Source organism: Amblyomma americanum, chromosome 1, assembly GCF_052857255.1.
Source record: "Amblyomma americanum isolate KBUSLIRL-KWMA chromosome 1, ASM5285725v1, whole genome shotgun sequence".
Taxonomy (NCBI): domain Eukaryota; kingdom Metazoa; phylum Arthropoda; class Arachnida; order Ixodida; family Ixodidae; genus Amblyomma; species Amblyomma americanum.
This window is the reverse complement of record NC_135497.1, coordinates 30,745,785-30,769,480: the sequence shown is the minus strand read 5'-3', so window position 1 is coordinate 30,769,480 and position 23,696 is coordinate 30,745,785. Positions and strand designations below refer to the sequence as shown.

The 23,696-nt window shown below is 46.3% G+C and overlaps 1 protein-coding gene across 2 annotated transcripts in view; it reads right to left on the bottom strand.

Annotated features, from left to right (window-relative positions):
• Positions 1–23,696, bottom strand: part of LOC144112497 (mitogen-activated protein kinase kinase kinase 13-like) — a 74,814-nt gene that overhangs the window by 36,964 nt on the left and 14,154 nt on the right. For both annotated transcript variants that reach the window (XM_077645324.1, XM_077645327.1), the window contains exons 2-6: positions 19,266–19,403; positions 12,199–12,404; positions 11,846–12,032; positions 10,174–10,365; positions 2,223–2,381 (exon numbers count right to left, since the gene is read on the bottom strand). In XM_077645324.1, the coding sequence (XP_077501450.1) occupies positions 2,223–2,381; positions 10,174–10,365; positions 11,846–12,032; positions 12,199–12,404; positions 19,266–19,366 (845 nt within the window). In that variant the 5' untranslated portion in view covers positions 19,367–19,403. The remainder of the gene's footprint in view (positions 1–2,222; positions 2,382–10,173; positions 10,366–11,845; positions 12,033–12,198; positions 12,405–19,265; positions 19,404–23,696) is intronic.

The window sequence follows — 23,696 nt, the reverse complement described above, 5'->3', positions numbered from 1 at the left end:
AGTGTGTTATGATGGTGTATAAGTAGAGGTGGAATGGCCTAAAGTGGTGTATAGTGCCTAAAATTGTGGTAAAAGTTGCACATAAAAGAATAAGCCAGGCAACCTCAACCACAGTCCTTGCTTGAGCAAGAAGAGCGAGGCATCTGGCAGATAAGGTTAAGCTCTGCCTTCTCCTCAGCAATGAAGAGGGGCCGGGGTCACATGGAATAAGAGACCTTATCCAATAAATACATGCAGTCATCCCTTTAAAATAAAGAACGGTGCAATGGTATTTCAAATGTGTACAGTTCTGGAAAGTGCCGTCATCTTTCTGCTTCCAATCTCGGGCACACGGTTAGTGTGTGGACAAGAGAGATGTGGGTTCCACATTTCGTGCATTGTAAGGCCGGTGTATCCTTAAAAAGATGCGAGTGTGTGATGTATGTATGTCCTATCCTCAGTCTGCAGGGAGCAACTTCTTTGAATATACAGTCGACGACCGATTTTTTGGACTCTCTAGGGACCGCGAAAACGACCGAAAAATCAGGCAGCCCGGAAAATCAAATTCACCGAAAAAAATCATGAACTTATTGCCAATATGCCGGAGGAAGGCATCAGTTGTATTGCTCACATTCTAAAGCTCCTCACGACTAAATTTCGCCACGCAACATGTGGACGGACGAGGACGGCAACCGCTTTCATGAGCTCAGCCTGGCTGTAATGCCCGTGGCATGTCGTTGATGAACGCACGGGTTGGGATAAAGTCTAAATGTGAAAGTGAATGCGCCGCTGTGGGAACCGCGCTGTGCCCGCAGTACAGTGGGCCCGGAACGAGAACACGAAGATGGTGAAACAAAAATAACCGAGAAAAAGCCGAAGCAAGCCCTCATGGAACATGCGGTTGTTACTCAGCCAAAAGGTAGGGCTCGTGCTGCCACTGCCTCTAAGATCAGTAGCCAATGCAAGACATGGAGAAGGAACTGAAATCTGAGCCACAAGAGCAATGCCACATGATGAGTGGGCACTGCCCTGCCTGTCCTCCTGGTATACTACATATTTTTTAGAAAGTTTGCATGTGTTGGGTTTAAGTGCGTTTCCTGTAGGCAAAGTACGCTTGGTTGCTATTGTGCCAGTATTTCACGTCACAAGTCACTCAGGTTCTTAAGTAGCTCTCAGCAGTTCCGGTGCATAATGCGCTCGACAGCCATATTTCTAAGTGAGAGAGAGAAGGCTAGTAGGAGTTATTCAAATATCACCGCCTTTATTAGGCGGCTTGAATGACATGTTTTTTTTTCAGTTTGAGGCAGTCTAGGAAACTCCGTCTCTCTTTAAGGAACTCTCTCAGGGCGGAGAGTCTGAGAATCCTGGGGTCACCTCCATTCTGTCCGCTGGAGACGTGGAAGCGGATGAGGATTTGTTAAGAGAGAGAGACTCCCTCTAAGTTGTCTGTGTCACTCAGAGATCTGTGAGAAGTTGACATCTGGGACCTGGAATGTTGGTGCAGCCGATGGCTGCTTGCTGGGGGGCCAAGATGGCCAAGCATCGGCAAAGCTGTAATGTGTGTCCACTGACACCGTCAGCTCCCCCATCCCCCCAGCATGCTGCGTCAGCATAGGATCTTCTGGAGAGAAGCCTTTTTCTGGGCTTCAGAGAATGTGATGTTTTCTGTTACGGTGATTCGAATGATTTTTTCTCATTCTGAAATGTTTAACCTGTTTGCAAGTACGCGGCACGTGGCCCGTGACAGTTGCAACATTCTGCTTGAGCGGCACTGCAGTTTTCAGTTGGGTGCCTATACTTTTGACAGCTGAAACATCTTCTTGGGTTAGGGACATAAGGACGGACTTCAGAGTGAATGAACTCTGCTTTCACAGGATCTGGTAGATGGGACCGTTCTAATGTCAGGATGATATGGGATGTCATCACCTCTTCATCGTTCCGCCTTATGGTGATGAGGCGAAGGGCAGTAACACTTTGATCTCGGAAGCCTTCAAAGAGGTCAGACTCCGCTTCATGGATAAGATCACATTCTGATATAACACCTTGTACTGTTCTGGAATGCGATGGGGGTGAAGAACACCGGGAGGTGAGTGAACTGCTTTTGCTCAAGAAGGCTAAAATGTGAAAACATGACAAACATACCATCCTCATGGCCTTCCAAACAGTACACACCACACACTGGGTGCTCCCGCACACTGTGCGCCAGCCAAAGCATGCAGTGGGAGGGAAGGGGAGAGGCGCACCAGATGTCCACCTTCTCGGAGCACGGCTCGTTGCGGATCACCTCAGGCGCCATCCAGGCCACTGTGCCAGCAAAGGACATCTTCGTGCTGCGCTCACACCACTGCCGGCTCGTGCCAAAATCCGAGATCTTGAGCACATCGTTGTAGCTGATCAGGATGCTGCCACGAAACAGTAAGGCTCAGGTTACTGCACAGCTTGACTGCTTCAAAACTACAGTCGAATCCCGATATATCGAACTCAAAGGGGACCACAGAATAGTTCGATATGCTAATAATTCAAGATAGAAAAATGGCAATTAATAAGCTTATCTGTAGCCTAGAAGCAAGAATACATTGCACCCACGCTAGTGTCGCACTCCTTACAGCGATGTGCTGCCCGCCGGCGTGCTGGGAGAGTAGCGCTCGCTAGGTCTAACCTGCTTCGCATTGAAGCCGTTGCGGACAGTGCTTTGGAACTAGCCACTGCCTATCCCAAGATGCCTAACCCTGCTACCAGGACACAATCGCTCATTAAACTTAAGACACAGTTGGTTTCCGCAATGCCATTGGCAGCTAAATACACCTAAATACACCCCACCTTCAGCTTGTCACATGGTTTCACAGCACTAGCCAGCAGCTGACCTATCTTCACGCGCGAAAAGTGATCCAAAAGAGTCGTTGGGAGAAGAATCATTTGCAGGGGTGCGTGCGCAGTTCGATATTTAGAACGACCGGAGAAATTTCAGTTGGACATAGTGTACGGCTTTCCTATACTTTTACACGGGTTTTCAAGGGGATAATCTGTGCGTTCATGTAGCCAGTAGTTTGAAATATCCAGATAAAATATATCCAGGCTCGACTATATTCCAGTGCACACACCATTTTGGCACCTTGTGCAAATACTCAGCCCGAAGGCTTTTGGCATACATGAATGATGCCACATATATCGCGGTGCTGAGAGCAAGCCTGTCATTTCAGAAAATGAGCTTAGCACCCCACTGTTCGGCAGTTTAGGATATGCCAAATTATCTGAAAAAAATCAGCAGCAATGGTAACTCGTAAGTGACAGGTAAGCTGCAAGAGATGAGAGCTTCCATACAGATGACAAGAAACAATCTCTTAGTTTACACACAAACGACACAAAAACTGCCATGATGCTCACATTCAAGACAGGTATTTAAGACTCCTCACCTATCACAAATGACGATGAAATGTGCTTGCTTTAGCCAGAATTTGTGTACTTAAGCAACAGCCTTTAATCGTGCCATGCCCCCAAAGTGAAGGGTGGGACGGCCAATACACGCTTTGAAACAACTCTTGGAGAAGAAAAATATGAGCACTGCAGCAGCCATGGCACAGAATATGTGTGCTTTGTAGCAGCTATGGAGCAGAAATACATACATTCGTTTTGTAGTAGCAGTGTCAGCATTTTAGATCAACTTAAGAGAACTAACGCTATAAATCTTCATTAAAACAAACTTGCATATCTCCAAGTAGTGGTGCGATTGAAAGTTTTCATGATGAAAAGTAAATTAACAAGCGCTGCATTTATCATCGCTTCAGTGGAAAAGTTTTCGCATTTGTCACAGCTTAACTTTAAAAGTTTTCATGATAAGATTCAGATATATGAAAATCTGGCATGTGAAAATTAGAAATAAGTGCCAGCAGTTGGCACGGTCCGCAGGTCACACTGCATACTATGCCCCAAGCCGACCAACGTCTGCACTCATGCACCGCAAACCAAGCCTCTTGCTGCCACTCAGTACTTCAGACAATTCTGGCCAGACGCACTTCATATGTTCCCAGCTGTGAAGCTAGGCGAGGGCACAGTCCGCTTTCAAGAAAAATGATGGCTGGGCAGACAGAGAGCAGGCATGTAGAAAGAAGCGAGTGCCTTTGCGCTGCGACGCAGGTTTGCTTCTTCAGGGCGAGAGCCATTAGGTGCTCAAGTGCAAGAGTTTTGGAAGAGAACTAAATATTTTCGAATAATTTCAACTATACGTGAACAGAAAATAGGGGCAGCTTAAACAAAAAATTAAGCGCTCTTCACAAAACTGAGCCATGAAAACAGAGCATTACTGTGTTCACTGAACATTACTGGATTCAGTGAAATAGGTTATTCAACAATGTACTGAATCTTGAAGCACTGTGAAATGACAAGATATTTCCTCACCGGTGGAGTGACATCAAAGGCTGCTATTGCAGCGAAAGGGCAAAATGTAACAAGACGTCTCTGGAAACAGAGCAGCAACTTGGAGTTACAATGCATGCAAGATCATTCCTTTCATGCTTTCTCACGACGCCTGAAGGCAGAGCACCGGTTGTGAGATGCCACCTCAATGCACACCATTCTCGACAGGACATAAACAGCCTAGCCCTCATGTATCAGTGTCGCAGCACTGCAGTAAGATCTCGATGATACGATCCTGGTTGATGCAAATTTTGGGATGATATGAATACGTAAAATGCCCAGGCCAGAGCGCATTGTATGCAATGGCAATTACTTTGGATATTGTGTACCTCTGCCCGCCCCACTGAGGGTGGATATGAACATAGTGCACCCTCGAGCACCATTACTTGCTGTCCGTACATTACTGACACCGTGACCGCAGTCGTACGGTACGCAGCGCAAGCAGTGACCGGCGGCACGTGGTCCATACATCACTAACACTACAATAGCCAGTCACGCTGTGCGCACAACCAGCACAGTGCCGCCATCGTGTGCCAGCGGTGGTGCACAGCTGTATGTAAAACAGTGAGCTCAAAACAGATTTGTGTGAATTCTTCATACAAATTCTCTTAATTTTGGATGATACAAATATTTTTGCAACCCTGTCAAATTCGTATGATCGAGATTCTACTGTAATAGTCCTACGATGAGTGAAAATGCCGTCAAAAACCGAATGTGTGAAAATGAAGCTATGTCGCAAGATGCAGCATGCGAGTCACACTGTCATCCACTTTTGTCTTGTCCCGTGCAGCTCTAAATACACAGCTGCTGGGTTCTAATATATGAAAATTGCGTAGCAGTGAAGCTGTCACCACAAAATGACTGCAGCCCTACCCATTCTGTGATCTTCCCAATACGCGTTTCCACGCGCGTCACGTCTCTGATGGTACAGTGATTGCGGCACTGGCACTCGTTCACTTTCTTCGCCGACACATTCATCGCCCCTCGTTGGCTGCATTGAGGCCCGATGCTATGACATGCCGTGCAGTGCTATGATGTGCCGTGATGAGTGAGTGGGCTGGGCTGCGCTAGCTTAACTGGCCGTCGACTGCGGTCGACGCATTGCTTTCATGCAAGGTCTAGCATTACAGCGCATGCTGACTGTTGATCTCATGACAGAAGATAAAATTAACTAATGTGACAAGTGCGAGATGCTGCAATAGTGAACATTGTCTGGTATCCACAATGGCCAGCTGCGAGTCTAGATAAACAAAAAATCCTGTAATTCCAGAATATTCAGAAAGGCTGAATGCTTCAATAATTAATGTGTGGTGCGGACTGAATTGAACAGCAAGCGCTACTCACAAAATATTAAAAATTTAAATATTCGTTGAATCTTATGAAGGCCAGAAATTTGCATTATCATCAATAGCCTGACTACGCCCACTGCAGGGCAAAGGTCTCACCCATGTCTATCCAATTAACCCTGTCCTTCGCCAGCTGCGCCCACTGTATGCCCGCAAACTTCTTAATATCATCCGGCCACCTAACTTTCTGCTGTCCCCTGCTACGCTTGCCTTCTCTTGCAATCCACTCCATTATAACCCCAAGCCCATTTCTTCCTATTGATTTCGACAAGGATGTCATTAATCTACGTTTGTTCCCTCACCCACTCTGCCTGCTCCTGGCCTCTTAACGTTACACCTTTAACGTTACACATATTTTTCTTTCTACAGTGCGCTGCGTTATCCTTAAGCTGAACCCTTTTCGTTAGTTTCTGCCCCGTAGGTAGGTGCCGGTAAGATACAGCTGTTGTGTACTTTTCTCTTCAGGGATATATTGGTAAACTGCCATTCATGATCTGCGAGAACCTGCCATATGCGCTCCATCCCATTCGTATTCTTCTAGTTATATACCTGTCATGAGCCGGATAAGTGGTCAGCGGTCACGTCACGTGGTCGGGCTCACGTGGCCTTTTGTGCAACTTCGAGCAATTTTGGCCAATCTACGGTATTGCATTTGGTGCAGCTGTTTCACCGCTTAAGTGCACCCATATGATGTAGTACCAGTGTTGAACACATGCAACTCTCTTATACCCTTTGCGAAGAATATTTATTATGTATTACTTATCATATACAGTAAAAGCTTGTTAATTTGGCCCCTATTAATTCAGAAATCCGGATAATTCAAACTGCTGCCTCGGTTCCAGCCAACGCCCATATAAGTTTATGGCGTCGCACGCTAATTCGGACACTAAGGGTCTTCACACTGGTTAATTCGAAGAAGCTCCCTAAGGGAGGCCGCACCCAGGTATGACCGGTGCAGTGCAGCAAGATATCGTCGAAATAGCGCGACTCAAAGCCCGAGTTTCAGGCTGCAGAGTCGCTTGCACATCCCTGACGTGTGCACGACGGCAGCTGTGGTGAAAAACAAACGACTCGAGCTCTGAGAGCAGTCCAACCGGTTAGTTTCGGTTTTCTTTTTTTAGGATTCGTGCCAGCCCACAGCAACAGCAGCTTGACCAGCCAGCATCAGCCAGACAACCTAACCCAGCTGAGCACTGTTTCGGATGGTGACTGGTGCATCACTGATGTTTTCTTCCCATTTTTTTTTCTTCTCACCGCTTCGGCACCATTTGTTTCGCTTGCGTTCACTTGGCTCCAATCTTCCAGTGTGCCGAAACTGCATGCTCATCACGTGCAGTTGTCTGTGCGGCGAAGCCTTTTCACAGGCAGGCGACGGTGCCACTTATGATGAGTGTGACGCGGTAGCGCTTGAGCTCCACTGCATCGCACTATGAAGGGTGCGATTTTGAAGAAGTTCTGCTTCAATGCCCCCAACAATATGCATGCAATAAAGTACTGGCAACCACTGTATTGGCCCAGTCTTTCATGAAATAAATTTAGCGTGATGCAAGCAGTTCTTGACTGTTTATTTTAAGCATCATTCGATAATCTGAACATTCGAATAATTCAAACATTTTTCCGGTCCTTTGAAGTTTGAATTAATGAGCTTTTACTGTACAATCAAATCTAGGCGAAACGACTTTTATTGGTTTATGAGGATTTAACGTCCCAAAGTGACACGGGCTATGAGGGACGCCGGAATGGCTTTTAGTACAAACTAAAAAATTAAACCCATTGCTTGTGATGTGTTCAAAAGAGCGCAGTCAGAACAAACAGGCTGTCACACACAAGTAAATATACCTGTGAGTTCCCTCTGCTTGACATTCAAGGAGCACCAACTTGAATAAAGAAATATTACGTTGCAGACACAACCCATCAAAATGTTTCCAGAATTATTCCTGTTTTGCTAGTGAAGTTACTGTTTCACATACTGCTCAATAATTCAATAATGTGTTGTCTAAACTCTCCATCCAACAGACATACATGGCAAATTAACCCCTTACTAAGGGCCAATTAAATATAAAAATTGTTCCAAAATTGCCAAATTACTTTATGACGTGAAATGCTTCAGTAATATGTTTAAAGCATAAAAATATTTACAGAAACATTTATGATACATAATAATCTTTTACTGGTCATTACTTGCCCCTTGTGTAATACTCCATGCCTAAGGTCTTTGAGATGCACTCTGAAATAAAAAAATAAATTTTTTAAATTCCAGAAAGTAAAAGTTGGCTTAGGATTGCCATGCAAAAAATGCACTATTGCTTCATAGTTGCCTTCAAACTAGATGAGACCACCATCTGTGTAGTAGCGTTCAGTGCATGGCACGGTCAGAGGGCCTTCTGGCACCACCTGCACCAGATCCTCGTTCCCTTGCTGACGTTTTGCCATATGCGTCTCGCTTTACGTAGCACGCTACACAGCGGCGTGTCGGTTCTTTCTTCTTTGTTGGTGGGATGTGTGACGCAAAGTGACGCTCACCAAACCACTTCATAGGGTATCCTGGCCACCCTTTCTTCTCGGTACTGCCATTATTTGAGTACTTGCTGGTGGTCTCCTCAACAAGTTGCAGCCGGTACTCCAGATAAGATGCCCTGCCTCCTGCTTTCTGATAGAGGATGAATGAATTGCAGGTCGCCTCATCCAGTAAGTGTTGAAAGATGTTCTTGTATGAGATCTTTGGCTTCCGTAGCACTGAATAGCTGGCTAGCATCTGATCAGCCCTGTCGGCTCCTCCCATTGTATGGTTGCAATCCATGATAACATCTGGCTTCATGGCTTGGTTGCCCATTTTGTCACTCAAAAGCACTGGTTGAGCACTGTGTACAGTGGATAAAGTCGTTACCAGCTTTTTATCCATCCACTGTATAGCCAAACACTTGCCCCGTTGAAAGGCATGATCTCGCCTTTCTTGAGCTTTGCCCTAGTGAAACCAGGAGGAAGGTCTTTGCATGTCACTCTTGTTGTGTCGTAGATATCGGTAGATCTCTTCAGCAAGAAGTCAACCAGTTCTGGAGATGTGTAAAAGTTGTCGATTGTGATGCAATAGCCCTTGTCTAAGACGGGCTCCGCAAGCTTCAGTACAACTGTTGCCTCTATTCCAAAGGTTTCTGTTCCTACTTACGAGCTCTCCAGATGGGTGACTTTCCTTGTATATATTACTCGAGTTTCAAATATAGTGGATTTCAGACTCGCACAGCAAGAATGACTCGATGACAAACCTTTCTCTCTTTAGGGGCATGTACTGCTTCCAACTGAATCGTCCTTTGAATAGCAACAAGCTCTCGTTGACATTTACATCAAGTTCAGGCACGTACAACATGCGGTATTTGTTCACAAGCTCCTGATACACTGGCCAGATTTTACGGAGATGAGGCTGAGGATGTCCTTCCAAGTTCTCAACAGCTATGTTGTCAACAAAGTACAACATTCTCATAATGAGTTGAAACCGGTTTCTCGGCATTACCTCGCCAAAGACAGGAGTCTCAATCAGCCAGTTAGTTCCTTGACCAGTATATCCTTTCATCTGGCTTCTGTACAATGCCCTGCAGCAGCAAGAGGCTAAGAGAAACAAGCAAGTCTTCTTGCATAACTGGAAACCATTTATGGAAGCAAGAGTGCTTGCCCAGCTCACTCAAAATCAACAGCTGAGAGGTGCACCGGCTTGTCTCCACAACAACATCAAGCAATTCAGCATCAAAGTAAGGCATCAAAGTAAGCCTCAAAGAGCTCCAGTCGTTGGGGAAGAGAACCTACTGACAGCTTCAGTCCTGAAGAACCCTTGAATTCAAACCGTGGAGGTCGAACTGGGATATAGTTCAGGTCTATCCAGCACCATTTGCGGGAGCTGGCCAACGTGTCATCACTGCTGTCTTCCACTTCAGACTCGCTGTCGGTAGGAACGTCATCACTATCTTCTTCACTTGAAGAATTACAACACAACGACATCTTCACCACTTGCACTATCACCCAACGTAGAATGATCTCCTGCACCAGAACCTCGCACAGATGATGCCATGTTTGTTATAAAGCGTGGGAAACGCGACGAAAGGCTTCCACCATCTATTGTGCCAAATTGCATTCAAGAAAAGCGCAAATGACGGAACCTGTGCTGCCATCTGTTTTATAGAGTAAAGCATCATTTGATGAGCTAAGCTCGCCAAAAGCCACTTGAAACATTGCAGAACACTCATGACGATCTCACCTCGTCATAAGCAAAAAAATGCCGATCACTCGTGACGAGCTGAGGTTGTCATAAGAGGCTAAGAAGGTGCTGCATTGGTCAGGTGCTGCATTACAGTTCATGATGCAAAAGAACAGGTTATACTATCTGAGAACGCTTCAAAGGTTGGTTGCAGCATGAGCTGACCAAATACCAGTTGCAGGTGCTTACTTGGGTGACTTGAGGTCCCGATGGATGATGTTTCGTGAGTGGAGGTAGTTCATGCCAGATGCTATGTGCTTGCTCCACTCAACCACGGTGGCAGGTGGAATGATGCGGCCATTCTTGAGAGCATCATAGAGCTGTCCATAGGGGCAGTACTCCATGACTATGCAGAAGCACGGCTCTTGAGTGCACACACCCCTGCGCAAACCCAGACAAGGCACACCTTGCATTCGCAGTGCTTAAGGCCCCTATACTCCGTTTCATACACAGCAGGCAACGCTGCGAAGGCTGCAGAAGTAACGCGTACGTGAAGCCATATTACTCCACCACGTATAATTTGTTCTTCTCATAGCCTCAGTGAGTGTTTCGACGAAAACAAAGAGCAGTGTAAAACGAAGTGGTAGCACTGAAAATCACGGTCAAAGCTGTGAGGCACTCAGTGTTCGGGCCTTGTGGGTATAATTTCACCGAGCGTGGACTACTTTTTAGTCGCAGATGGAGTAAGAGCGATTCACCCTGCCAGCCTTGTATCATACTGCCCCATGTCTTATGGGGGGACTTGCCCCGGTGTCCCCTTTGTTGGCCTTCCCGCGATGCACTGTGCTGCAACAGCATCGCCTCGATGCGGTGCGCGCCACGTGACTCTCCCTGATTAACTTAACTGACAAGAGAGAGCACTGGCGGCGTAGTGCGAGACTGAGTGCGCACAGTAGAGAGCATCACGTTCTTCGGCTGGGATCGGCGGCACGAGCGGACTTGTCGCACATGGCTCCAGGGCGAGGAAGTGGCGGGGAGACTTGCTCCCATATCTCATCCCGTCCGGCCTTGGAGTATTATCTGTCCTAGCGCGGGCGAACATTCGCACATAACCGTGTTGGTGAGTCGGACGACCTCGATTCCTTAGCGTATTTCGTTGCTAGCTGCCGTTACTATTGCTGTAGCAAGAAATGCCTGTTTGTGTCAGCCAGCGTGTCGTTCCTTTTTTCCCTCAGAGCAAGGCCCGCCGTGGTCGGCGTGCACTCGGTAGCATACGCGATCACGGGGTGGGGTCCAGGCTGCTTTGAACTGCGTCAGCCGTGGTTAAGCGGGGAGAAACTATTTATCTTTCTTATTAAAACCCCCGCACATTCTAACTTCTCGGAGTCTCGATGAGTCACAGGACAAAAATGGGACATGAGGTAAAACGAAGCGCAGGAGGTGCCAGTCACTGTACTTGAGATTTGCTGCAATAAAATATGCCTATGCTCACTATGGTTGTATAGCAAACTACTTTTTAGGCGCGGACTTACCCTGCCGCAAACAGGCATGCTAGCTTTGGCAGCGTCGGCTGCTATGTAAGAAACGGAGTATAGTTTCATGCAACTGCGTGAAAAATAGCAGATTTAAGCACTTTGTATGTTAGTAGCAACATTCTTTTTAACACAATAGCACTAAGGGTCTCGTTCAGCCCACTGTCCTGGTCCTGTTATCAAAGAGGAGAAGATGCAAATAGAAGATGCAAATGCAATTTTGACCTATTTAAAATAAAATCATGAAGAAAGCTATGCCTCATGGTGCACTTGAAGACTTAAGAAGCATGGGCAGTCATATAGTCTAACTCTGCTACCCAAGAAGTCAAAGCATTTGTTTTTTTCTTTGTAGAGTTCGCCATAGAATGTGGGCTCCACGGCAGGCTCACTTGAAGGCCACAATGTTGGGGTGGTTGAGCTTGCGCAGGTGCCGGATGTCAGTCTCAGCCAGGCTGGTAACCTTCTTGACAGCCACAGTCTCATCCCGCAGCTGGCCCACAAACACGGCCCCCTGAGCTCCACTGCCAACAAACTGCAACTGGCTGATGGCCTCAAATGGGATCTCCCAGCTGTCCCCTGCATGGAAAGAATGCATCATGTCCCATTAAAAGCATTCAAACAAGCAAGAGTTATTATTAAGGTTGGCTGAGTGATTGGTCTAGATATCTCAGGAAGATGCAACACTGGACCATCAGGCATACCGCAGTAGGTGGAATGTGGTAAGTGAGCAAGCTGTGCTCACCGGGGCCCTGGCGGTCATCCGTCTTGTGCAGGATGCTCCAAACTGGGCGCAGGCATCCCAGCAGGCCGTCCAGCCATCCACCAGCAGAGGCAGCTCCACCTGCCTCCCGGTACGCCACCTCCAACTCTGTGGCTGACAGTGCTTCTGTACGCACTTCCTCCTGGATGCATAGCACCCCTTTGCCAAAAGTGTCTTCCTTGTCAGTGCTGCAAGAAAATGAGATAATGCTCCTTCATTCCACCAAGGCCGCGAATCCCAGCACTGTGCCCGTTTTACACTTCATGTAAATTCCATACAAGCACTCGTCCCTACTGCTGATGCAAACATTGCAGCTAAATTTCTAAAGCTTTACTTTCACATGCAGAATACATGCACAGATTCAGCAGTACCAAATTTCAGCAATGTTAAGTGCTTCCAGAAGTTAAAGAAACTGCTTCTGCAAATACAGGGCAATGCAAATGTCATGCATTGAATATTTAAAATAAGCCTTAGTTCAAGGATACATGTATTAGTTTAAGGACTATGCTAGCAATGCCTTACACTGCTGCTAGTCAAAAATTCAAGTGCTTTCAAGCTTCACGTGTTTCTTCTCATTGGATCAATGGCTGAACCTGTAACCAAACGGCCCACAGTGTGATAGTAAAATGACAGCTGAAAGAGCTACCAACAGCATGTTTAAGGCCTCTATTATATTAAGCGACATGGATATTAGAAAAGATAATCAACTCAAGGACCAAGTCCTATAACGATCTTTCTAATAAAGTGCACAAGACTCAAATGACTGGTTCAATTATACAATGTAAGCATGATCATGATCAGGTCCTCTTATTTTCAGCAGTTATTGCTAATGAACTATATTAAGGGATGGAACAGAGAAAGGAAGTATTAAAGCAATGCGCAGAGAAAAAGAACCTTGATACTCCAGTAATTTTGACTAAATAAATATCCATCTTAAAAGACCTTAGAACAAACTTTCAACTGCAAATAGTTTAGGAGCAGAAAAATTCTATACATTTAGCATCCCCCAAGCAGACATACATGCACATATTCTTTATTTCTCTAAAAGAGTAAAAGGACCCTGAGCAAAAAAGTTACTTCAAAGTAGCTTGACTAGGCCCGGGGCACATTACAAGGCAGCAGAGAACATACAGAATTCATAAACATAATAAAGCACAAGGTGAATTTGGATAAGTCACACAATTTCGAAGCGCAACAGAGACGAAACATGTTTTTGTTTTTTTACCAATTAAATCAAAGTGAACACTACCCAATATTTTAGTTCACTGTACCGCTAGCTTTCCCTCTAGTGTATTGTAAGAAACTCTATGGCAACACCACTCGGAACGGCAGTGGTGCCGAGGAGTGTTGGTAGCTGACAGAAGAGCCAATGCTGCTCACGCATAGTTTCTTTGGCATTGACGCATTTGATGACTGCCCGCCATGTTTTACCAGATTTTAATGTAGTACTTCGTCAGTCGTCATTTGTACTCCATGTCCAGTAAATATCCTGCGGTTGTTCATGGCTACCTTGAAGATGGCTACCATTCTTTACGCTGAGGAAACGAACTGCGCGCCGGGCCACAAGTTTGTTGTCTCGGAATGGGTGATACAGGTGTGGCGGCTGCAGCGAGGCGAAATTTTCAGCTGTTACACACCATTTCATGGTGCGGCTGTTTGCAAAGTGCAGGATATCGCTAGACGACGTTAGAACTATGTTCTGTGGGACCGCGGCAGAGATCACGACGACAGCGCCAAAGAGGACGATGGCACAAGTCCAGAGGATTAGTTCAGTGATTAATACATTTTAGTTTTGGAATGTGCCCATGGGCATGCCTGCGCGGCAGCCGGTAGCAGCCGAGTTTAAGCGGCGGTGGCCAGATAATGCTATCGTACTCAACTATTAAAGGCTAAACTTAAGCAACCTCCAAGCTTTTTTTTTCCTGACATGCCATATGTGGGGTCAACTTACAATTGTGCAAATACGGTATGTACTACAGTGAGCCTGTGCCCAATGGCATCACGGCCTTCTTGTAGTGATGTGTGGTGGTGTAATAAAACGTATTCTCCCGCCAATGTAAGCAGGCTCTTATCTCTTGTCTCTTAAAGCTAGCAGTGACAGCAGCACTAAATGCAATTATGCAGCATCCACTGCTATTACGTGCAAGTTTGCAAAAAAAAACATGTCACTGATAACAAGAGGTGCAATAAGCAAGCAGAACTGTACTACTCTCTTCCCTGTTTACAAACGTCGCCACCACATATCACCACAGGTACAGTTCGAGGCTACAGTGAAACATCACTTGAACTAACTTCAGCGAACCTCAGAAGATGTGTTGCCTGAAGTGAAACCTAGCTCAAGTGATGTGTGTGATTGACAGAGACGTGGCAGCATCTTTTAATTAACCTATGTTTACACAAAACTGATGTGTCTGCATTTCTTTAAACAGAGTATGTCGATGTAGCCACTATGTGTCTATGGAAGAGCACAAGTACATGCAAGCTGTTTCAGTTGTAGCTTCTTCTAGCTAGGCAACTCCTTCGCACTGCATGTGCGGGAACGTACATGCTGCTTGTTTTGTCTAGCTCTTATTTTTTTCCCAGCTCAAAGTCATCCCTACTACTGTCAAAGTCTTGAGCTGCTTTTGTGTATTTGTAAATTTTTCTCATATTGAGGCTGCCCGCTAGCAGGACAGAAGTTGTGGGCGTATGTGTCTCCTTTTTTTTGTGTGTGTAAACTACTGGTGCGCTTTTTGGTATGTGCTTTTTTTTTTTTTTTGGACACCGACTCCGTGCATCTGCAAGTGCTTCGTCCGCTAAGGACCGAGGCCTTAAAAAGAGGCTGAATAGGCACGAGTTTCAGTGCGCTCCGCGGAGGGAAAGCCGCCACTGCGCACTCCCAGGATCCCGAGCCGCCGCACCGCATCCTTAAAACCGCCAGCTGCCCCTGAAGGACAGGCGACTTTGGGGGCCACCCAGACTGCGTCTTTGTGGATGGACAGCCGCCGCGCTCCCCGGTCGACTGTATGTTCGCTCCTCTTCTGAACTTTCTTTTCGACTGTCGCTAACTGGACACTCTCCTTCGTCATGATCTCTGTGGACAAGTTCTTATTCCAATATATAACTTAATTCAGTGTATTTAATGCGATATGTTTTTCCGCAGTCCGTGGTAATTGTCTTGTAAAATGTCCATTCCTCTCCTGTAAAAGCTGTCGTATTCCTCGTATCGATTCTATAAACGTTGTTTTGTTGTTGTTACCTCTTAACACGCCTCTGTCTCATTCACTACGTTTGCTTACTGGCTACGCCGGGCATTGAACGACCACCCCCTTATTGTCATGACTCAGTGATGACCTCGCATGATCACCAAACCTGTGACAATGATAAAGCAACTTGTCATCATCCAGAAAAATAAAAGAGCATAAAGCGCTCACTGTGGCAGCAATATTTGAGAAAACTAATTCCTGCACATTGTAGGGGCAAACGTTAAATTTTCTCGGATGTGGCGTGAACCACCTGTGAGCCAATGGCGAAACCAAGATGATGACGATGAATTTTGATGGCACAAGGGCATCTGTGACCATGGCACAAGGTTGGTTTATGGGGGTTTAACGTCCCAAAGCGACTCAGGCTATGAGAGACGCCGTAGTGAAGGGCTCCGGAAATTTTGACCACCTGGGGTTCTTATATGTGCACTGACATCGCACAGCACACGGGCCTCTAGAATTTCGCCTCCATCGAAATTCAGCCACCGCGGCCGGGATCAAACCCGCGTCTTTCGGGCCAGCAGCCGAGCGCCATAACCACTCAGCCACCGCGGCGGATCCATGGCACAAGGTATCTTTGCCTACTCATGGTGGGGTCAAATATCCACTTCCCGAGCATTTAACCCAAAAGAAGCCAAGCACCAAACCAGGAGAAAGCCTGTCCCCGCTGTATCACTGGTGGGCACTAGGGATCAAACCCCGCACCTCCCGCATGCGAGGAGGATGCATTATGATCGAGCTACATAATGCCTTGTGTTCACTAAAGTCTGAATAAACAGATGTTCTAACAAAGGTTACAGAACATCAGCACCCATGTTAAAGTGGGGTGATATTTTTTTTACCTGCATAAAACCGGTTTGGTATTTTTAGGCTGATTAAATAGGCAGAAATTAGTCTAAATAGTCTAAAATTAAACAGCCTTAGACAGCCTAAACTGTAACCAAGCACTGTTTTGGTGTTGTAACCGCCTTGCAAAAACTAAGTGTTTTCACAAAGCGTGCTTTTTTTTGTGTTCTTGTACCTTTTTCTCATGAAGTGCAGGCCACCGATCACTGAAATTTTTCGATAACAGCAGTAATGACTAAGGCACAATTGGAACTATGGAAAATAGAGGTGACGGTGATCGGGACTGATGGCGCGCCATGGATTACAGAGGTTGCTCGGTCACGTACTCTTCAATTTCACGGGGCCGTTGGCCAAACCGGGGCTTTGGCGCATCGGAGGAAAAACCCTGCAGTCCAAGCTCTCGATATGGGCACCGGCAGAACAGGTGACCGGGCTCCCCACAGTGGAAGCACAAACACCGGCAGTCAGGGCCATGCCAGACGTCCGCTCTGCGAAGGGATTGTCGATCACTCGGGATGTGGTGCTGCACTGGCTGCACGGAGGGTAGCAGGACGTCATGGTGGGTTGGAAAAACTGCCGCTGGATTTGGGGTAGGGCGTCACAGAGCATCAGCGTAGGTCAGGCGGCAGTATTCTGTCTGGTTGGGTGGTGGAAATGCCGGTGGATTTGGGGCAGGGCGTTGCAGAGCTTCAGCGTATGTCGGGTGGCCGTGGCCTGTCTGGATTGGCTGTGGTTTGCTGCGTACTAACGGAGGCTTGATAGCTTGCTGAACCTCTTCATGGATAATGCTCATAAGAGAGCTGGCCTCTGGCTGCGACGTACCACAAATCTTCTCTAGCTCGTCACGAACAACAGCGCGGATCATGTCGCGGAGAAAGTCAGTATTGCTGTTGAAAGCCGGGAGGGACTCCGTAACAGAAGCAGCAAGGACTGGCCGGTTGTACGTGGTGGAACGCTGCCGGAGGACCTGCGCCATCGTGACAGCCTCCGCTAGAAACTCGGCAACAGTGCTTGGGGGGCTGCGCACGAGGCCGGCAAAAAGCTGTTATTTAACACCGCGCATTAGGTGGCGCAGCTTTTTGGCTTCTGACATGGCTGGGTTAGCCTGTCGGAACAGCCGCGTCATGTCTTCGACGTACATGGTAATCGTTTCGTTGGGCATTTGCATGCGGGACTGCAGGGCGCGTTCAGCTCGCTCCAGACGATCAGCGCTGACATACGTGGCGAGGAGTTGACGTCGGAACTCAGGCCATGATGAAAGAGTGTCCTCACGATTTTCGTACCACGTACGAGCACCGTTCTCCAAGCTGAAGAAAACGTTCCTCAGCTTGGTGGCGTCATCTCATTGCTTAAATATGGCGACACGTTCAAACTGGAGGAGCCAATCTTCCACGGCCTTCAGCTGAGTCCCGTGAAAGGACTTTGGTAGCCGTGGGTTCTGGAGAGTGTAGTACGCGGCGCCTTGCATGACTGGTTGAGGGGCAGGCGCCGAGGTAGAGTCCAATGGCCTGAGCATAGAAGGCAATCGGCCAGGCGCCGAGGTAGTCTCCAATAGCCCATGCTCAGGGGGCAGTCCAAGATTTCGGCTGCTGACCCGGTGCACTGGCGTGTAAACAGGGAGAGGTCTGGGGTCCTCGGTGTTGGGAGGGGTGTGCAACATATTCCAGGGCAATTTCCCAGCCCCTCCACCACAAAATGTCACAAACAGGGTGCGGAACCAAAAGGGCTAGCCACAGGCTGCAAGCAGAGAAGCAGTGTCCCAGCTGCCAGAGCACGCGTCTCTCTCACTTCTTTGTCCTCAAGGCGCCGCCCGGAGACAACTGGCGGCACTATTATTATGTTGAAGTGCAGTTTTCGCATTTAATTACTTAACTGATTAAATCACATCGACCAAATTTTTCTCACAGAGAGAGCTCATCACACTACCGGACACAACCAAACTTTTGCACATTTACCTTCACAGAATGACGTAATCATGTGGAGAAAGTTTTGCCGACACGAAACTCGGGACATAGCCATCTAATGCTTTCGCATTAATAAATCAGGACTCTGACTTTACACTAAATGTTTGCAGCACTGCCCTTACTTCAGTCCTCAGGTGAGCAAGGCTTGCCGCTGCAGCATTGTGGATGCGTATGTGAACATCTAGAAGTGAGTCAACTTTTCAACAATTTGCACAGTAGCTGCTTAGCGGTATTTTATTTGTCAAAAACTGAGGTGATATTCTGCACTCACTATCAATTGCTAGGCCAGCAATACACATTATTAATAAGACAGCAAATCTAGCCTATGCTCTTAAGAATGCTTCACTGCCATGAACTCTGTTGCAGTGATAACCTTGCACATGCACAAAACATATCCATGAAAGAGAAGTGCAGGAGTGGGAACCGATGACCAGGTGGTGGAAGATTACAGCACTAGTTTACCGAGAAATGGTTGTAGACTTGGACTTCATGCTCACGTTCAGTCAAATTGGACTGTTAGCATTTATCAAGATGCCATGCAAGACCAAGCTTTCTTTCTTCTCAATTTCACATACAATCAGTAGCTGACATGCATGGCATGGCATGACGCAGTTTGGATGTACTGTTTGCTTTTTGGAAGGAAAAAGGTGGAAGTATCAAAAAAGCACATGTGGAGAAGTTGTCTCACCGCTATACAATCCAAACAATCTGAACTGGTAGAGCAAAAGCATCAAAACTGACCATTCGAAATACAGTATAAAATGGTACTTATTCACTAACAGATAAGTTGAAAAGACAAGGTAGCAGTTTTTTCAATTCTGTGGATTACGATCAGTCCAGACATGCTGACCTTCATCGCCACTCATTCTGCATGCATACAGTGGATTCAAGGACACTTTCAGTTCTACAAGGAAGACTCCCAAACAGATCAAGGGCGCAGGAAAAGAAGGGTGACACACATAGTCAAAAGGCATCCACACAGGAATATTCGCACCTGGCTCCGAGATCCTCTCGGTCGATGCTGGCAGTGAGGGCTGGTGGCAGGCTCTGCAGCTCTGTGCTGGCCTCCGCATCTGCCACCACGCCACCAGACATGCTCTCAGCCCCGGCTCCTCACTCCAGACATGGCCTCCTGCGAGCCCCCATCTCAAATCATACAACCTCCCAAGGCAGACTAATTTTTTTCTTTACCGCGGGAAAGCAAGCAATTTTAGGGTGATGTGCATAAAATTTTTTTCACCCATTATTTAAAAATTTTTCTTTATTGCAGCAAAGCATGGTGTAGCTAACAGAATTCTCTTCTCAATGATAAAAAGAAGAAACAGAATTTATGTTGCTTATAAAGGAAAAAAGTCTTTGTTAGGCAGTTTGAGAGACTCACACATAAAGTCGTAAAAATATTAAGCACATGAAGTTGGAAAATAGGAGAATAAAAAATCTAGAATATACGCATTGGTACGCCAAAAATGAGTATTCAAAGTTACAAAGCTCTTTTTGCGAAAACTTTCTGGCGAGAAAAAAAAAAACATTACTCAAAGGCAGCGCTTTGGGCTACTCCGCAATGTAGTCCCAAGGGGGAACCGAGGCAGCCATGCGCAAAACTGTGTCCGCTAGACTGCTGGCGGCACAGGATCATTGAGACCATGCTCAGTACCTTCAAAGAGGTCTACAAAGCAGTGAATCTCTTCAGCAAAGACGGAAACGAAAGTTAGAGATGGGCACCTGGCGATAGCAGGCCTGGGCAGAGCAGTTACCTCTCTGAACTAAAATAAGATGAATGCACATCATCTTTACGCACAAAGCTCTGACTTGCACCTACAGAGTCAAGCGGTGACTGCACAATGGTCGCCTGCTGTTGAGATGGGCACAGCATGACAGTGACTATTTTTTACAGTTTCATCAATGCTTAATTGTGTGCCCACTGCCGGGAGTGTCAATGCAGAGTAGCTCCAAGATGATAAAGGCCCCATGGCATATTTCATGGTGCGGCGCGGTAGCAATGGAGCCCTCTAATAAGTAGAAGCATCAAGAGTGAGAAGGTGCGCGGTTTTGGCGCTCTCACTAAAATAGTAGAATCATGTGGATGGAGGCGAGGGGAATGCGCAGTGATGCCAATCAGCATCCGAAACGGCGCACAGCTGTGCTCTGCTGGCTGGATGATGCGCGGCCGATAGGCACTGCAATCACCGCGGGTTGGCACAAGGCTCAGAAAAGCCAAACTGAAACTGGTGCCGCTTTGAAAAAGTGGTCAGAGGGATTCTAGTCAGACTGACCTTGGAAACGGGGCAGTTCGTGCAATTTGTTTCATCACGCCTACCGCTGCGCACACTTCAAAGGTGCACGGAACACCGCAGCATGCAATTTAGATTTTACTAGGGCTATTTTGACGATCACTTGCTGTGCCGTTGTCATACCGAGACGCGGCCTCCTTTCAACTTATGCGGTGCGAGACCTGTAGCGTCCGAATGAGTGAGCATCCAATGCCGAAGACCTACGTTGGCACTGGCCAAGACCACATCAGCAGTTAAAACTGTACAGATTTCCGAATTAACAGAGGTCGAATTAACGAGGTTTCACTGTAACGCGTTATCAACGCTTCTTGTCCTTCCCCATTCTTTGTTCTCCATCGTTTGACTCGTGCTAGAAGATAAACATTGGTGTTTGTTATCGTCCCCCAACTCATTCATGTAACTTTGTAAATGAGGTACATGATATCATGAACATCGTTACATGCCGTTATCCCACATTGCGTTTATTTCTGCTTGGCAATTTTAACCTACCGAATATAATATGGAGCACTGAACTTTCCACTTTACAGCCTTTTTCGTCATTAGCCAACGAATTCTTAGACGTGTGCTCTGTTTTCTCGTTCTCACAACTTGTTACGCAACCTACAAGAATGATGGAATGCGTTGCAAACATACCTGACCTTGTATTAACATTGCGGCCTGATCTTGTTTCCGACATCATGCACTTACCCGGCTTGAGCGACCACTCTGCACTTTCATTCAACATGAATATCTTGCGTACAAAAACCGCTAGAAAATTCAAACCTTTCCGAAATTATGCAAAAGCAAATTTTGAAGCCATTAACACTGAATTATCCATCTTTTCTTCATGTCTTTTTAACAGACTTTGATTGCCGCAGTGTCCAGTCCAAATGGAATATGTTTGCTTCTAAAATTACTGAACAAACTAACAAATACATCCCACTTCGCACCCCCGTATATAACCATAACGCTCCATGGTATAACATCTGTCTCAAGCGCTTATCTAATAAAAAAAAGCACCTCCACATATCAGACAAAGGTTCTTTCGGCACAACCCGGTGGACTAAATACAGACTGGCAGCCCATGAGTATGTAACGACACTTAAACAAGCCAAGGATAACTTTCTTTGTAATACCTTGCCATCCATGCCTAAAACCGACATAAAAAAATTCTGGCGTGTCATTAACCCCAAAGCGGATGATATAATAACCTTGATTGATAGCTCTTCCAGTGTTATTCCAACTAACAAATGTGTGTCCATACTTAACGAAGTTTTCCAGCGCAACTTTTCTTCAACCATCGATATCACTCTCCAATCCACGCAAGACTACGATTACCTAGCAATGTTTCCCATAACCATTGAAGCAGCAGGCATTGATTCAATAATTTCATCCTTAAAACCATGTTCCGCTCCTGGGCATGATTTAATCGATGCAAAATTTTTTTTAAAACACCAGCTGTTATTCTTAAATTTTTCTAACAACGATTTTCCACCCTCACAATGATTTTCCAGAACTGACACCATTTCTGCAATGAAATTAAATCTTAGCCTTCCATATTCAGCGTCTTGCCGTAATGCCTTTAGACTTTCACTTTTTCACAAGATATTTCATCATCCTTCCCTTCGCGATGAACTGATCTCTTCTCCCCAATACATTTCATCAAGGCTAGATCACAATAACAAAGTCGGAATTCCATTACGCAAAAATAATGCTATATTTCAGTCATTCTTTCCGTGCACAGCTGTTGAGTGGAATCACCTTCCTGCATCAACCCCTACAATTGTTGATAACCAACACTTCAAGACCGCATTAGATAACATTGTAAAAATAGAAGCATCTATTTCACTTGTACTACGAATTCCTATGCTGTATTACTGCATTGTATTATATTTTATTAACCAGCACATCAAGAACCCCTTAGATAATATTGTATAACTATGAGCCACCATTTCTGTATTACCAATTACTTTGCTGCACTGTACGTTGCTTTGCAACTTTGGGTAACCACTCCCCTCTATAATGCCGCTGGCCCTGAGGGTACATAAAATAAATAAATAAACAAACAAATAAATAAATAAATAAATAATCGGTCCGCCAGTCGCAATCACGCGATGAAAGGTAGATTCTAACGACAAGCAAGCTTGTGGGCATCTAGCAGTCTCCATCTCGACGCATGTGGTCCTCATGTTTTGTAAGCGAGAGAGAAATGTGCAGCAGCACGAAAACGTGTATCAAAGCTTCGCTGGCCCAAGACTGCTCGCGCATGCACATGGCACAGTTCACCATAAAAGTCCCCGTTGCGACGTTCGTTTTTGTCCCTTTACTGTAAAACTTCAAGACATAGGAAAAAATGCCACATGAAAGTCATTTTAGCTACGAGTAGGCTTCAACAGACCTTAACCTTTTGAAGCAGCGGCTAAATCTAAGGTTATGTCAGCATGGACAGTGGGCACAAGGTGCCGTCCAATCCGAAAGCTGCGAGTTTGGAGCAGTTTGGCGCATTTGGCGCAATGGTGGGGCCACTGTGAAACTGAAGTAAAGTACCTTTGTAATATGCTGAACGGCATTACTTGTCCAGAAGCGGTCCAGACTGCTCAGAATTGGGCATTCTATGCCATTGTTCAAACTGACCATTTTGAATAGGCACAGTAGGGAAAGAGTTAGTGGCAATGGCAGAAACAAGGGTTAGAGCAGACTGCTTCAAGAGCGGCACAAGGTAAAACCTGCTAAGCAAGGACTGCAGTGCCCACCATCCAGCTAGCACAACAGTGTCCGTAACAGTCTTCCTGTATGAAAAGCACAGATGCTTAGCGACACGAGTACAAGCCTTCAACTGCATCAGTGTGGTACAGAGAAACGTGGCTTTGAAAGTGGCCACTGTGCAGAGACACTTTATTTCACCTGCCAAAAGCTGTAGGAGGCTTCACTTCGCATCTGCTACCACTGCCAGGAAGGAGCCACAACATGGCAGCTAAGATCAGGAGCGAAACAGCTCACTCCAAGCACAACCGCACTTGACCATGTTGATGGGAATACCTTCTTTTTTCTTGCTCAACAAGGTAGAAGCAGAAAACCTGAAAACCAGTCCATCACCTTATGCAGAGTTATCCTTTAACCACAGCCGTTTCGGCTCACTGCCCGATCAGCAGCAC